General features: G+C 39.3%; 1 protein-coding gene across 1 annotated transcript in view; it reads right to left on the reverse strand.

Annotated features, from left to right (window-relative positions):
• PRKAR2A (protein kinase cAMP-dependent type II regulatory subunit alpha) overlaps nucleotides 1-17658 on the reverse strand; it is a 111764-nt gene that overhangs the window by 16892 nt on the left and 77214 nt on the right. Inside the window, exons 6-8 of the mRNA XM_004368504.2 lie at nucleotides 15777-15930; nucleotides 11321-11422; nucleotides 11083-11157 (exon numbers count right to left, since the gene is read on the reverse strand). Of these exons, the coding sequence (XP_004368561.1) occupies nucleotides 11083-11157; nucleotides 11321-11422; nucleotides 15777-15930 (331 nt within the window). The remainder of the gene's footprint in view (nucleotides 1-11082; nucleotides 11158-11320; nucleotides 11423-15776; nucleotides 15931-17658) is intronic.

The following is a 17658-nucleotide window of genomic DNA, read 5'->3' on the forward strand; positions in this document are numbered from 1 at the left end:
CGTAAACAGAGACTTCATCAGCCTGAGACCAGAAGAACTAGATGGTGCCTGGCTACCAGCAATGACTGCCCTGACAGGGAACACAACAGAGTCCCTGATGGAGCAGGAGAAAGGTGGGGTGCAGAACTCAAATTCTAGTAAGAAGACCAGACTTAATGGTCTGACTCAGACTGGAGGTACCCTGGAAAGCATGGCCCCTGGATTCTCCATCAGCCCAGAACTAATTCCGAGGCCAACTCTTCAGACAGGTATTGGACTGGACTATGGGACATAAAGTGATACTCGTGAGGAGTGTGCCTCTTCGCTCAAGTAGATACAAGGGACTAAATGAGTAGCTTCTGTCTGGAGGTGAGATGGGAAGGCAGAGATGGTTAGGATCTGGTTGAATGGACATGAGGAATCGGGTGGAAAGGAAGAGTGTGCTGTCACAGTATGGGGAGAGCGGTTAGGGTCATATAATAATGTATGTATAAATTTTTGTATGGGAAAAAATAAAATCAAACGACGTATTTCCTTGGGGAAATCTGGTGCAAAAGACCTCTTTAAAATGTTAAAAAGCAAAGTTGTTACTTTGAGGACTAAGGTACACCTGATCCAAGCCATGGTGTTTTCAATCGCCTCATACGCATGTGAAAGCTGGACAATGAATAAGGAAGACCGAAGAAGAACTGACGCCTTTGAATTATGGTGTTGGCGAAGAATACTGTATATACCATGGATTGGCAAAAGAACAAACAAATCTGTCTTGGAAGAAGTACAGCCAGAATACTCCTTAGAAGGGAGAATGGCGAGACTTAGTCTCATGTACTTTGGACACATCATCAGGAGGGATCAGTCCCTGGAGAAGAACATCATGCTTGGTAAAGTGGAGGGTCAGCAAAAGAGAGGAAGACCCTCAACCAGACAGACTGACACAGTGGCTGTAACGAAGGGCTCAAACATAGCAATGATTGTGAGGATGGCACAGGATTGGGCAGTGTTTTGTTCTGTTGTACATAGAGTGGCTATGAGTCGGAACCAACTTGATAGCCCCTAACATGTAAGTATATATAAGTTTACGCATCCGTAGATACTCAAATATACAATAAAACACATAGGGGGCACAAACACAGATACTTCTTAGACTTAACCAATCACCTCGTGGGATTGGTTTATGGGGTCTGAAGGCTTAAGACCATACTCTTATGGGACAACTCAGTATACTGGCATAATACGGTACGTAAAGTTTATGTTCTACATCTTAGTGGTGAGTAGTATATGGGGTCTTAAAAGCTTGTGAGTGGCCATCTAAGATACAGCTATTGGTCTCTATGCATCTGGAGTAAAAGAGAGAAAAGAAGGAAACCAAAGACTCAGAGAGGAAACTAATCCATAGGACTAACAGTCTACACGAACCACGACCTCACCTACTGCGACCAGAACTAGATTGTGTCTCGCTATCAGGAATACAATAGATGGATCCTGGTGGAATGGGAGCAAAATGTGGAATAGAACTCAAATTCTTAAAAAGTCCAGACTTATTGGACCTGTTGCAACTGGAGAACTCCCAGAGACTATCACCCTGAGATACTCTTTAAACCTTGAACCAAAACTATTCCATGAAGTCATTTTAGCTAAATAAGAGATTGACTCATAAAATAAGCAATATCATCCATGAGTACCTGTGGTGAAATGAGTTCCTTTATATGGCCTTTTGCTTTGGTTCTTTGGAAAATTAGCTTGAAAGATTTTTTTCAGCTAAGCTCTGAGGAGTTACCTCTGCCTATTTTTCTACCTCAGAGGATTTGTTACTTTTGTCCAGGTTGATTGACATTTCCTGGGTAGCTGTATACAACTTGGTTTTGATACTTTTTGTCTGGTCTGAGGCTGTAGCCTGCCCTGTGATTGGTATGCACCTTGCAGAGACTGGTCAATAGACTATGCAAATGAGCTGAGTTGTAGCCTATTATGCAAATGAAGTATGTGTTGCCTACTAAGAGAGGATTGGTCAGTTCATGGACCTGGTGGGAGTGCTATGCCTTGAAACTGACAGGCAGTTTGTATATTTAAGCAGCTAGCCCCACAGACATTTAGGAGTCAGAAAGAAGCAGGAGGAAGAAAGCAGAGAGAGAGAAGAAACAAGCTATGGCTTAAAGAGCTGTAACACGGGTCAAGGGCTATAAAACTGAAGACAGCGAGGCCTGGAAGGGGCCCAGCAGCAGAGCCAGTAGCAAAAGCCCTGGAAAGGGCCTAGCAGCAGAGGTGGCCGTAACAGGCCCAGAAGGGGTCCACCAGCAGAGCCAGTGGTGACAGACAGCAAAGCCAAGAGAAGCCTGTCCTGAGGGAGCAGAGGGGAGCCTGTCCTAGGGCGGGACGAGAGAGCCTGTTCTCATGGGGTTGAGAGGAGGCCTACACGGCTGAGAGGAGCTGAGACAACTGTCCTGCACTGAAGAAAGGAGACTTTGTCTACATGATACTGATCCCGTTGATCCTGACCTTGAGTTGAATACACCTATTAAACAAGTGAGGAGACTGAAGTAATAACAAAAAAACCACCCACAGAAGACCACACTGTAGTGTCAACAGGGGAGGACGTTTTCCTTCTCAAGTTTATGCTGTGTACTTTCCCAGGCTGCCTGGCTGCCCAGCTGATCCTAAAGCGCTGAGCTAACCAGGTGGTGATCGGTGCCCTGGTGCTGAGGCACCTGACTGCCCACAAGATCTACTTCCTCATAGGCCACAGTGAAACTCTGCTGTTCCACGTTTACAAGTGTCCTGTGTGTCTGCACTGCCAAACTGTGCCCTCAAAGGTGGTGTATAAGTACATCTAAATGATCCCCTCTTTTGCATCAAGCTCTAACCTACAAAGGACAGAAAGGAACGAAGTAAAACATGGAGAAATACATCCCGTCAGAATACTGAGGCATCGTTTCCAAAGCTGTTGTTGATATTGCCCTCTATGTTGTTTAAAAAAAAAAACAAAAAAATACCCACAAAGACAATCCTAGGCCCAGATGGCTTCACTACTGATTTCAATATTTAAAGAGGAATTAATGCCAATTCTTCACAAATCCTTCCAAAAAATAAGTATTCTGAATGCAAGAGCATTATGAAGCCTTGGAATAGTCTAGAGCACTGGCTCTCAAAACCTTAGTAAATATCAAAATCACCTGGAGGTTATTGATAGCAAAACCAGACAAAGACATCACAAGGAGAGAAAACTACAGACCAATATCTCTCATGAACAAATGTAAAAATTCTTAACAAAATTTCAGCAAATAAAATCCAGTAATATATAAAATGGGTAATACATCATGACCCACTGGGGTTCATTCCAGGATGCAGGGATTAAAAAATCAATCAGTGTAATTCACCATACTAACAAACTGAAAAACAAAAACCATATCAACATTTCAACAGATGCAGCAAAAGCATTTGCCAAAATTCAATACCCTTCCATAACAAAAACTCTCAGCAAACTAGAATAGAAGGGACCCTCCCCAACCTGTTAGGGGCAATTATAAAAACCTACAGCTAATATCACACTTAATGGTGAAAGACTGAATGCTTTCTCCCTAAGATCAAGAATAAGACAAGGATATCTGCTATCACTACTTCTATTCAACATTGTACTAGAGATCTTAGCCAATGCAGTAAGGTGAAAAAAAAGGCATACAGATTGGAAGTCTTTGTTCACATGCAAAAAAAAAAAAAAAAAAAAAAAGTCTATGTAGAAAATCCCAAGAGCACTACAAAAAGTTACTAGCACTAATAAGTGAGTTTAGCAAGACTGCAGAATATCATAAGATCAACATATAAAAGTCAACTGTATTTCTAAACATTAGCAAAAAAAATCAGAAATTGAAATAAAAAATACTTTTTACCATAGCGTCAAAAATATGAAATACCTAGGAATAAATTTAACCAAGACACTCAAGACCTGAACACTACACCTAAAAACTACCAAATATTAGAGAGAAATTAAAGAAGACCTAAATAAATGGAGATATACCATGCTTATGAATCAGAAGACTCACCATTGTTAGGATGTCAATTCTTCCCAAAGTGATGTATGGATTTAACATAATCCCAACCAGAAATCTCAGCAGGCTTTTTTAAAAACAGAAGTTGATAAGCTGATTCTAAAATTTATATAGAAATGCAAAGGACATAGAATAGGCATAACAATTATGAAAAAAAGCACAAATTTGGAGGGTTTAAACTACCTGATTTGAAAACTTACTATAAAGCTACAGTAATCAAGGCAGTGGGGTATTGGTATATAGACTATAGATCAATGAAACAGCAAAGGGACCAAAAATAGACCCAAACATATATGGCCAACTGATCTTCAATAAAGCTGTCAAGGCTATAAGGAAAGAATAATCTCTTCAACAAATGGTGCAGAACAACTGCATATCCGTATGTAAAATCCTAGCACCACATACTAAAACTAACTCAAAATGGATAACAGACCTAATTTTAAGAGGTAACTATGAAAATTCTAAACGGTACTGCTCAATACAGTAGCCACTAGTCACATGTGCTCACTGAGCACTTGAAATGTGGCTACTACGAACTGAGATGTGTTTTAAGTGTAAAACAACACCAGATTTCAAAGACTTAATACTAAAAGAAAAAAACAATGTAAAATTAATAAATCTTTATATCAATTACAGGTTGAAATGGTAATATTTTAGATGTTGTTGTTAGGTGCTGTTGTGATGGTTTCAACTCCCAGCGACCCTATGTATAACAGAGTGAAACAGTGCCCAGTCCTGTGCCATCCTCGTGATCATTGTTATTCTTAAGCCTACTTGTAGCCACTGTGTCAGTCCATCTCATTGAGTGTCTTCCTCTTTTTGCTGACCCTCTACTTTACCAAGCATGACTGTCCTTCTCCAGGGACTGATCCCTGCTGATAACACGTTCAAAGTACGTGAGACGAAGTCTCGCCATTCTTGCTTCTAAGGAGCATTCTGGCTGTATTTTCCCAAGATAGATTTGTTCGTTCTTTTGGCAGTCCGTGGTATATTCAATACTCTTCTCCAACACCATAATTCAAAGGTGTTACTTCTTCTTCGGTCTTCCTTATTCATTGTCCAGCTTTCACATGTACATGAGGTAACTGAAAACATCATGGCTTGGATCAGGTGCACCTTAGTCCTTAAACTGACATCTTTGCTTTTTTAACACTTTCAAGGTCTTTTGCAGCAGATCTGCCCAATGCAATGTGTCGTTTGATTTCTTAACTGCTGCTTCCATGGGCGTTGATTGTGGATCCAAGTACTTGACAACCTCAATCTTTTCTCTGTTTATCATGATGTTGTGCTTACTGGTCCAGTTGTGAGGATTTTTGTTTTCTTTACATTGAGGTGTAATCCATACTGAGAGCTGTGGTCTTTTATCTTCATTAGTAAGTGCTTCAAGTCCTCTTTGCTTTCAGCAAGCAAGGTTGTGTCATCTGCATGCAGTAGTTAATAAGTCTTCCTCCAATCCTGATACCCTGTTCTTCTTCATACAGTCCAGCTTTTTGGATTATTTGCTCAGTGTACAGACTGAATAAGTATGGTGAAAGGATACAACCCTGACGCACTGACGCACACCTTTCCCGATTTTAAACCACACAGTATGCCGTTTTTCTGTTTGAACGACTGCCTCTCGATCTACGTACAGGTTCCTCATGAGCACACTTAAGTGTTCTGGAATTCCCATATATGTTCTGGAATTCCCATATAGATATTTCTTAAAGAAGCATAATGCTCAATGTGGACATTATTTACTAGTTAAACATTCTGTTCTGCGTTTTCCCCTTTTCTATCAGGATTCCTCTATAAAATCTTTGATCAAAATGGCACCATCCAGTTCTTCTGGTCTCCTGGCAAAGGAGGCAGTTGTTCATGGAGACAATTAGCCATGCATTCCATATCCTCCCCTCCTATTCCTGACTCTCCTTCCTTTGTTGTTCCAGGTGAATAGAGATCAACTGTTATGCCTTAGATGGCTGTTTGCAAGCTTTTAAGACCCCAGGCACTATGCAATGAACTAGAATGTAAAATAGAAGCACTAAACAAGTTATTAAGCCAATTAACTAGGATGTCCCATGAAACCATGACTCTAAACGTCCAAATCAAAGAACCAAATCCCATGAGATGTTTGGTTGTACATAAGCAGCCTCAGTAGCTACTCTTTTTTGTTTTTTCAATCACTGTTCACACAACTTTTGCCAATTCAACTTTTTACAGGTGTACAACTTCTAGGGAAATGCAAATTACAACCAAAATGAGATACCACTTCATATTTACTAGAATGGCTAAAATTTAAATTTTTTTAGACTGTTGATACTAACTGTTGGTGAGGATGCAGAGCAACTGGAACTCTCATCTACTGCTGGTGGGAATGCCAAATGGTATAGCCATTTTAAAAAATAGTTTGGCAGTTTCTTATAAAGTTAAACGTATATTTGCCTGACTCAGCAACTCATGACTCAGCAATTTCACTCCAAGGTAATTACCCAAGAGGCAAATGAAAACATATGTCTACACAAAGACTTATATGTGAATTTCACAGCAGCTTCACTCATAATTGCCAAAGGCTGGGAAGAAACTAAATGTTCCTCAACTGGTGAATCTTATTCACAAAATAATGGTTAATGACATAACTACCCAATAATAAAAAGGAACGATCTAATACACACAACAACCTGGTTGAATCTCAAAACCATGCTAAGATATGGGATCAAACTGACAACAGCAACTTGAAAGATTAGATAGGAATCTTAGCGGGCAACAAGTTTATGTTAATGGGGGAGGAACAACTCAGAAAAGAAGGATGAGAATGACGGCACAACTTGAAGAATGTAATCAGTGTCACTGAATTGTACATGTAGAAACTGCTGAATTGCTGGTTTTTTATTTTTTTTTATTGTACTTCAGGTGAAGGTTTACAGAACAAATAGCTTCTCATAAAACAGTAGTACACGGATTGTTTTACGACACTGGTTAACAACCCCACAACATGTCAATCCTCTCCCTTCTCGACCTTTTTTTTTTTTTGGTGAAAATATACATAGCCAAAGATACACCATTTCAAAAATTTCTACATGCATAGTTCAGTGACATCGACTACGCTCTTCCAGTTTTGCTGCTATTTTCACTTTAGATGAAGGTTTACAGAACAAAATAGTTTCTCATTAAACAGTTAGTACACGTTGCCCTATGACAATGGTTAACAACCTCACAACACATCAACACTATCCTTACTCAACCTTGGGTTCCCTATCACCAGCTTTCCTGTCCCCTTCTGCCTTCTAGTCCTTGTCCCCGGACTGCTCTGCCTCATTAGTCCCATTTGGTTTTAAGGGGCTGTCCACTCCCCGGCTGAACGGTGAACCTCAGAAGTGACCACCACTGAGCTAAAAGGGTGTCTGGGGGCCATACTCTCGGGGTTTCTCCAGTCTCCTTTAGGCTAGTAAATCTGGTCTTTTTTTTTGTGAGTTAGAATTTTGTTCTACATCCTTCTCCAGCTCTGTCCAGAACCCTCTGTTGTGATCCCGGTCACAGCAGTCGGTGGTGGTAGCCAGGCACCATCTAGCTGTACTGGACTCAGTCTGGTGGAGGCCTTGGTAGCTGTGGTCCATTAGTCCTCTGGACTAATCTTTTCCTTGTATCTTGTTCTCTTCACTCTCCCTTGCTCCCGAAGGGATGAGACCAGTGGAGTATCTTAGATGGCTGTTCACAGGCTTTTAAGACCCCAGACGCTACTCACCAAGGTAGAAATGTAGAACATTGCCTTTATAAACCATGTTATACCACTTGAGCTAGATGTTCCCCGAGACCATGGTCCCCACATGAATTGCTGTATGTTTTGCTGTGTATATTCTCAACAATAACAAAAACAAAAGATAAGGCAAAAAAAAAAAAAAAAAAAGCTGAGAAAGAAGCCAGATACAAAAAAGTATATATATGATTTTACTTATATGAAATTCTAGAAAAGGAATTTCTATTCCTTCCTGGAGTGATAAAAAGCAGATCAGTGGTTGCCAGGAATGAGGGATTGGGGGAAGGGACTGACTGCAAATGCAAACAAGGGAACTTGTACACTTAACCAGGGTAATTTTATTGTACGTAAAATATACATCAACAAAGCTGACCAAAACAAACAAAACAGTTTCTGATATAGTAGGTATGGGGTTGGGCCCACAAACTTGCTTCTTGCTTTTAACAAGCTCCCAGATGATGCTGATATTGCAGGTCCTGAGACCTCACTTTGAGAATCCTTGGTCTAGAGACACTGCCAAAAGGGGCCTATAATAAGCTGAGTTTTATCTTAATTTGCGTCCATTCTGCACTCACACCAGCACTCTATTTTCAAGAATACAGACATCTCAGAAAACACTGTGGCTTCTCACACCTTCTGAAAACCCAGTGTGAGAAACATGGGCCTTGGGCCTACAGGATGAAGCTGAGGTCCTATGGGGGTAACTTAAAGCACCCAAGGTTCAGAAGCAAACGTGGTCAGTCGACGTCTCCCATTCTTGCAACTCAGCCCTACATTCTTACCATATCAGGATAGCTGCCCTAGAACATAGCTCGTATCCTCAGGCCTTTGCTCATCTTGTTCTCTTGCCCTGAAAAACCTTTCCCTGACAGTAACTGCTGAATATGAGCCCAGCTCAAATGCTATTTCCTCCATGAAGCCATACAGATTACTTCCTTTTTCTGTGTTCTGTTATTCATATGTACCTTCATTATAGTATTTAGCATATTTGGCACTACTTGTGTATCTTAATAAATGTCTGTAGACTCAAACCAATTTCTAATTAAAGGAATTATTAATAGTAAAGGCATCTAGAAAACAAAGACATTTAGAGACGCCGCTTAGAGAAGATATAGTTTTGTTTTTTAATTGTGGTAAAATAAACATTAAATTTATCACTGTAACCATTTTTAAGTGTACAATGCAGTGGCATTAATCACACTCAGAGTACTGCGCCATCATCACCACTATTTGTTTCCAAAACTTTTTCATTACCCCAAACAGAAAATTTGTACCCATTAAACAATAACTCCCATTTCTCCCTCCCCCCAGCCCCTAGTGACCACTATTCTACTTTCTGTCTCTATGAATTTGACTTTTCTAGACAGCTCAAGAAGTCCCTGGGTGGTGCAAATAGTTAATGCATTTCGCTGCTAACTGCAAGATTGGAGGTTTGAGTCCACCCAGAGGCACCTCACAAGAAAGGCCTGGTGCTCTACTTCTGAAAAAAATCAGTCATTGAAAAACCTATGGAGCACAGTTCTATTCTAACACACGTGGGGTCGCCATGAGTCAAAGGTGACTCCACAGCAACTGGTAGTGGTGGTAGACAGCTCATACAAATGGAATCATACCATATTTGTCCTTTCGTCTGGCTAATTACACTTAGCATAATGTTTTCAAGGTTCACCAATGCTATTGCATGAATCAGAATTTCATACTTTTTTATGGCTGAACATATTACATTGTAAGATGAACTTGAAGCACTTATTGATGAAGATCAAAGACTACAGCCTTCAGTATGGATTACACCTCAACATAAAGAAAACAAAAATCCTTATAATTGGACCAAAAAGCAACATCATGATAAACAGAAAAAATACTGAAGTTGTCAAGGATTTCATTTTACTTGGGTCCACAATCAATGCCTATGGAAGCAGCAGTCAAAGAAACCAAATGATGTATTGCATTGGGCAAATCTGCTGCAAAAGACCTCTTCGAACTGTTAAAAAGCAAAGATGTTACTTTGCAGACTAAGGTGTGCTTGACCCAAGCCATGATATCTTTAATTACCTTACATGTATGTGAAAGCTGGACAATGAATAAGGAAGACCAAAGGAGAACTGATGCCTTCGAATTATGGTGTTGGTGAAGAATATTGAATATACCATTGAGAACGAACAAGTCTGTCTTAGAAAAAGTACAGCCAGAGTGCTCTTTGGAAGTGAGGATGGCAAAACTTAGTCTCACATACTTTGGACATGTTATCAGGAGGGATGGGTCCCTAGAGAAGGACATCATGCCTGGTGAGGTAGTGGGTCAATGAAAAAGAGGAAGACCCTCAATGAGATGGATTGACACAGTGGTTGCAACAATAGGCTCAAACACAGCAACAACTGTGAGGATGGCACAGGACCAGGCAATATTTCATTCTGTTGGATGTAAGGTTGCTGTGAGATGGAACTGATTCAACAGCACCTAACAACAACATATTCCCATGTATGTATATACCACATTTTGTTCATCCTTTCATCTGTTGATAGGCAGTTCCTCTCCCTTTCTTTGATGAGACTGAGTATACCTGGTGGTTCTGGTGGCACCAATTCCACCCATAGGTCCCAGGTCTAACCAACTTGAGTCTTTCCTTCTCCTACTTCCAGCACTGGGTTCAGGGATGAGCACATCACTCAACCAAAACCAATCAGATATATTCCCAGTGCTCTTGCCAGAACCATAGCCAAAGAAGCTTATACCAGAAAAGCCCTTATTACTCTTTACATATAATTAAAAATGCAAATAGAATAGACAAGAAAAATGTACTACACAGTTCTCATTACAGTGGTCCAGTCCGCTGTGTGATGATCCTTACTGTAGCCAAAAACAATATGATAAAAAGGCACAAAGGAAATACTAAAGACATCGTACAAATCTGGTCAGTCACTGAAGACTAAGGACTCAGGTTTGTGTTGGACTACCTAAGAGGGCGCCTTTGTGCCAAATGTAAAGGCGCCTTTGTGCCAGATGTAAACAGAAGGTAGAGGGCGCAACCCTCCTACCTTCTCCAGGTTTGAACAGCAATGAATGAAGCTTATTCAGGATTTAAAGAAAACGCTATCCTAAAGAACACATATGAGAAGCCAAGGAAAGGTGAATGGAGTCATGAGATTTGCATATGTCAGTGAGTAGACATCAAAGAGTTTAGAAGGCTCTGCAGAATTGTGACCAAGTACCTCACAGCATGAGCTCCTAACAGTGGGAGGACATGAAAGTTCTGTTAGACAAATGACACACTAGTCCTTCTGGTGGTAAATTCCAGGAAAGGAGCTGCACCAGGCCCCTGCTCACCTGAGTGATGATGCGCTCTCCATCCTTATAGACCTTCTCTCCTATTACATCCACAATCTTCATTCGTTCTGATGCCTGAAAAAATGGACACACTCACCAATCATAAGGAAAAGACTTCAACTGAAAGTCACAGAAACAGGTTAGAATAGTTCGCTTTCAAAATCTAGCAAGAGAATAGTTTTAGCAGGTTTTCCTAAATCTCCATAACCAGCTACTTATTCATTCAAATAGACTTTACCTCTAGTGATTTAAGGAGAGGCACAGATTCAATAAATGATTCAAACATCTTCCTCTTTTTTGCATTGTTTTTCACTATGATTCTTCTGAAAGTCACTCGATCCTACAAGAAAAAAATATGAAAATTTTGGTAAATGCCTGTGTAAGAGAATGTCTATGGTTTAATTAACTGGGCTACAGCAGAGATTGTTGGCAAGGATGTGGAGTAACTGGAATCCTCCGGCATTGCTGAGAATGTAAAATGGTGCAGCCACTGCTGTGGAAAACAGTTTGGTATAAGTATTCATCATTGTACTCAAAATGCTAAAGCATGCAGAAAAAAGTTAAACAGAAGTACCATATGGCCCAGCAATTCCACTCAAACAGATACCTGTACACCAGTGTTCACTGCAGCACTATTCACAACAGCCAAAAGGTGAAAACAACCCAAGTGTTCATCAACAGATGAAGAGATCAATAAAATATGATATATACATACAACAGAGTATTATTCAGGCATAAAAAGGAATGAAATTCTGATACATGTTACAGCATGGATAAACCTTGAAAACATTATGCTGAGTGAAATAAGTCAGATGCAAAAGGACAAATATTGTATGATTCCACTTATATGAAATATCTAGAATAGGGAAGTTTATAGAAACAGAAAGTAGATCAGAGGTTACCATGGGCTGAGGGGACAAGGAAGCTGGGATTTATTGCTTAATGGGGAGAAAAAGTTTTGTTTTGCTTGGTCATCCTTTTCTTGGGGCTTTTTTTTTTTTTTTAATTGTACTTTAGGTGAAAGTTTACGGCTCAAGTTAATCTCTCATACAAAATTTTCATACACATATTGTCATGTGACACTAGCTGCAGTCCCTACAATGTAACAGCATGCTCCCCTTTTCCAACCCGGGTTTCCTGTGTCCATTCGACCAGTTCCTGTCCCTTCCTGCCTTCTCATCCTGCCTCCAGATAGGAGCCGCTCATTTGGTCTCCTGTATCTGCTTAAACTAAGAAGCACACTCATCACGAGTATTATTTTATGTTTTATAATCCAGTCTAATCTTTGTCTGAAGAGTGGTCTTTGGGAATGGTTTTAGTTCTGGGTTAACATAGCATCTGAGGCCATGGCTTTGGGGGTTCCTCTAGTCTCAGTCAGACCATTAAGTCTGGATTTTTTACGTGAGTCTGAATTCTGTTCCACACTATTCTCCTGCTCCATCAGGGACGCTCTGTTGTGTTCCCTGTCAGGGCGGTAATTGGTGGTAGCCAGGCACCATCTAGTTCTGGTCTCAGGCTGATGGAGTCTCTGGTTTGTGGCCTTTTCCATCTCTTGGGCTAATATTTTCCTTGTGTCTTTGGTGTTCTTCATTCTCTTTTGCTCCAAGTGGGTTGGGACCAATTGATGTATCTTAGATGGCTGCTCACAAGCTTTTAAGACCCCAGACGTCACTCATCAAAGTGTGATGCAGAACACTTTCTTAAAAAACTGTCATGCCAACTGACCTAGACGTCCCCCGAAACCATGGCCCCCAGACCCCAGACCCAGCTACTCTGTCCCTCAAAGTGTTTGGTTGTGTTCAGGAAATTTCTTGGCCTTTGGTTTAATCTAGTTGTGCTGACCTCCCCTGTACTGTGTGTTGTTCTTGGGGCTGTTTTTATCTGTACCTGTTGGCAATTCTGGGTTGCAGGCTCTTCCAGCACCCCATCTGGGATATATGGGAAGCCGTAAGGGAAAAACAGAGAACTCACTGCTGCCTCCTTCGTCAAGTCCTGAGCTCCCTAGCCAGTCCACCTTCTTCTTTCCACTTTTCAGTCTCTGTGTATGCTTGTTTGTTGTATTATGTTCAGAGTTTTTTAGTTTAGGATTAGTGAGGAATGGGGCTATTCCATCTTGACCTGAACCAGTAATTGATGTAAACCTATTTTAAAACTGAACTTATTTTCCCCCATTATTTACTTATTTTTTGAACATTTTATTGTGCTTTAGGTGAAAGTTTATAGTCCTCCGTTATTTATTGACCTGTACTTGAGTTTTTCAATCATTGGATCTCTAAGTGTGTGATCTATCCTTAAGCCATTGTATCTCCCATCTCCCAGGTGCACTTGGTTTTTTTTGTGGGGGACAGGGGGTGTTACATGAGTGTTCATTTTACTATTCACCTATTTTTCAGTGTATCTGAAGTACTTCATAACAAAAATATAAATTAGTTAAATTTAAAATAATATAACTACATAAATTTCCATCACATAGTAGTTTGATACACAGAATGAAAACTGAGCAAAATCAAGTGAGGAAAATTTCCTCTCTAAAAATAAATTTTCCTAAAACCATTAAGTTTAACAAAAGTTAGGTCTACTCTTCAACAACTAAATCACCTCACATTTTCCCACACATTCTTTTAGAACTAATTCCTAACCTCTTTCTCCTCCTTGTCATAATTATACAATTCTTTCTATTTTTTCTTTCATGGTAGCTTGGTCCTTCAATTCTTCCCAATAATTTCTTCATAAAGAAACAAAACTCTAAACATCAAAATAGTAAACCTGTATTAAAGTATTAAACATATTTTTGCAACTTTAAAAAGCAAATTGGGGGATTTCCTAAAGCATTGTACTCTATCAGAGAACTTTTGAATTAATTCATCAAGTTCTAAAGCATCCACTGGAGTTTTTGATTGAAAGTACTTATATATTTACGGATTAAATTTAGGGAAATTATTTCTGGCTCATTTTATTTTCGGTATTAAGCATGAAATAATCTTTCATGACATTTGTTAAATTAATTTGTGCTAATGTAAAGAAGTGTGTGTGTGCGTGCATGCACGTGTGCGTGCAGTATGTTTAATTTGTCTGAAGAGTCTAGTTCCAGGATGAAAATACTATGTCTGCTCTTTCAAGCCTAGCCACAGACAATTACAAGGCTTTGCCTGGCAGTGCATTGTAGTTTTCTGGAGAGAGCTGCAGTCAAGGACTCAGCTCTCATTTCTCACTGAGATCTCCTTATTGGGGACTTGGCTGAGGTAATTTTCTCCACTTTGGCTCATTACCTTTCCACTCCTAGCCCTCCCCTTGGTCCACCAGTCCATAAAGAGGCAGGAGCTTTTTTGGGGGCTCCTTGGCATGAAACAATTCCCCTCCCCCATCTGTACTGTATCTACCTAAACCTTGTCCAGTGCTCTTCCGTGGGAAAAAAATGGAACACTAGGGAGCCAGGGCCCCTTTTTGCTTTCACTGATGCAGCAAGTGAATAAGGGCTTGATTGCTACTTTCACTTTGGTTCATTGTCCTAACTGACCACCTCAACACCTGATTGCTTGACAATATCCAAGACTTAAACTGATCTTTTAATTATAATATTTTACTAGTTTATTTTCTTGGATTTGTTTTTGAGAAAGACATTCCAATCACCCAGAGATAATTATCATATTGCCTCTCCTATTCTAATATGTATACCTCATTTCTTTTTTCTTGTGTATCTGTATGCTTTAGCATTTTGAGTGTAACAATGAATAACAGTTGTGGCAGTGTATATTCTAATACACAAGTCATGATGTTAAGGAAAATATCAGAATTTGTTTACTCCTAGTATTTTATTTTTATTTCTGATAGATACAATTAAACAAAACAATTAATTATACAATTAATTTTATTTTTTGTTGTTAAGAATATATACTGCAGAACATACACCAATTCAACAATTTCTACATGTACAATTCAGTGATATTGATTACATTATTCAAGTTGTGAGACCATTCCTATTCCTCTTCAGAATTATTCCTCTCCCATTAACATAAACTCACTGCCTCCTAAATTTCCTGTCTAAACTTTTGAGTTGCTGCTGTCAATCTGATTCCATCAGATAGTTCTTAAAAGAGCATAATACTCAAGGCAGGGGTTCTTTACTAGTTAAGCTAAACTATCATTTGGTTTTAAAAAGACTTCAGGGGATATTTTTGGTTTAAGATTTAAAGATTATTTCAGGGCAATAGTTTTGGGGGTTTATCCAGCCTCCATGGCTCTAGAAATTCTGGATTCCATAAGACTTTGAAATTCTGTTCTGCATTTTTCTCCTTTTGATCTGGATTATTCTATAGAATCTTTGATCAAAATGTTCAGTAATGGTAGGCAGGCATCACTCAGTTCTTCTGGTCTCATGGCAAAGGAGGCAGTTCATGGAGGCAATTAGCCACATATTTCATAACCTCTTGCGATTCCTGACTCTCCTTCTTCCCTGTTGCTTCCCAGGAGCATTTTTAATTCCACATCAGTATGTCACAGTAAAGTCCTCTTTCATGTCTTTAAATTATGATTCTCTTGTCTTTACAATGTGATTTCATTTGAGGAAATGAAATATACCATAGTTTTATGGTATGAAATTTAAGTCTGCTTACAAGGTAAATGGAAACGAACTACTACAGATGTCGACAAATACTGTGATTTTAATTTAATATTGAACCATTTCCCTCACTCACCAGTCCCCAAAGTGAGCCTTCTGAGGTGGCAACAATGGTAGCAGCTCTCGGGGTATTGTACATCAGAGCTAGTTCTCCAAAACTTCCATGGTTGTCATACTGACCAACAGAGCGAGTTTGATTATCTTTTGTTACTAAAATATCATAGGTTCCCCTGGAAGAATAACAAGAAATAATTTCATAAATTACTTCTAATAATTAAAAAATGTAAGAACTGGCAGGTAGTACATGAACAGAAGGTACATACGATATAAACATTGTTGCAGGAGATTCCGAGCTGATTTTTGCTAGTATATGGAAATACGATAGAGTTTTGATTTTGACCTTATATCCTGTGACCTTACTAAACTCAGTTATTAGTTCTAGTAGCTTTTTTATAGTACATTCTTGGGATTTTCTATATACAGGATGATCATATCAGCTGCAAACAAAGACAGTTTTACTTGTTCCTCTCCAATCTGTATGCTTGCATTCATTCATTCATTTATGTCTTATTGCACTGGCTAGGACCTCTAGTACAATGATGAATAGAAGTGACATCTTTGCTTTTTAAAACTTTATAGAGGCCTTTTGCAGCAGATATGCCCAATGTAATACATCATTTGATTTCCTGACTGCTGCTTCCATGGACATTAATTGTTGATCCAAGTAGAATTAAATAACTAACAATTTCAATTTTTTCTGCATTTATCATGATGTGGTTTATTGGTCCATATTGACTATAATGAATGCTAAACAATAATATCCAAAACTGGCAACCATTTGGGGAAACAGGCATTCTCAACATACTACTGAGGCAAACATAAGCTTTTCAAAGTGTCTGTAGGATAATTAGCAATATATAGCAAATGCCTTAGGGAGACCCTTTGACACAGCAATTCCATTTTTGGGCATTCCAAAGGAGATAATCAAAGATACCAAAAATGATTTAACTGCAGGGATGTTCACCATATTTATAGTAGCAAAAAATTAAAACAATGAAATCTTCTAACAATAGAGGATCGGTTAAATACATGTTTATATTCATATTATGCAGTCATTGAAAATGATCACATAGAATAATATTGTATCCCATGGCAAAATGCTTAAAATAGATTTTAAAAATGAAACTCAATGTAAAAATCTACAAATGTAAATGTAAGTCTGACTCCATTTTTTATGTTTGACTGCTGACAGTTTTTAAGCCTCACCATTCCAGTCTCTATTCCCCTTCTGCCCTCATCTGAACTAGCTGAGAAAAAAGCTTGGGTGCTCCCTCCCTGGAGCCAGCAGAAGTACAAACAACACAAGTCCTGGCCCGTGCGCAAAAGAACCCTCACCCCATAATCACCATAAAACCTCAAGTCATTTTGGAGCTGCTTGAGAGCCTGTTCTGCTCCCCCTAGAAAGCTTCATTATGTGAGTAAAAAACTTTTCATAACCTCTTAGTGTATGTATGGCATCATCGGTCTCAACGTCTGAACCAAATTTTATGTTGGAGGAGTCCATCCCATCTCTATGGAGTGACCACAACAGTAAAGCAAGGAAAAAACAATGGAAGGGTATACTCTGGTAATGAGATTATGGCTGAATTATTTTCTTTCCTGTTCTTTTTGGTATTTTCTAAATTTCCTATAAAAAGCCTCCACTTGTCTGATAAAATCACTAAGTATCACAAAAAGCAGAGAATAAAACCAATCACTCGAGTATCAGGTACATGGCACCAACCCTGCTCCCAAGGGAGCTCACCAGTCACTAGGGAGGCCTACCTGTACACGGCAAAAGTAGTAAAGCCACAGACAGGAAACATGGAATTCAGAAATACCTTCATTTAAGTGTTTTTAATCTCTCTTCTAGGAGACACTAGCTACTGAACTTTGGGAAGGGCACAAACCATTTCAGG

The sequence above is a fragment of the Trichechus manatus genome, unplaced genomic scaffold, assembly GCF_000243295.1.
Source record: "Trichechus manatus latirostris isolate Lorelei unplaced genomic scaffold, TriManLat1.0 scaffold00001, whole genome shotgun sequence".
NCBI lineage: Eukaryota > Metazoa > Chordata > Mammalia > Sirenia > Trichechidae > Trichechus > Trichechus manatus.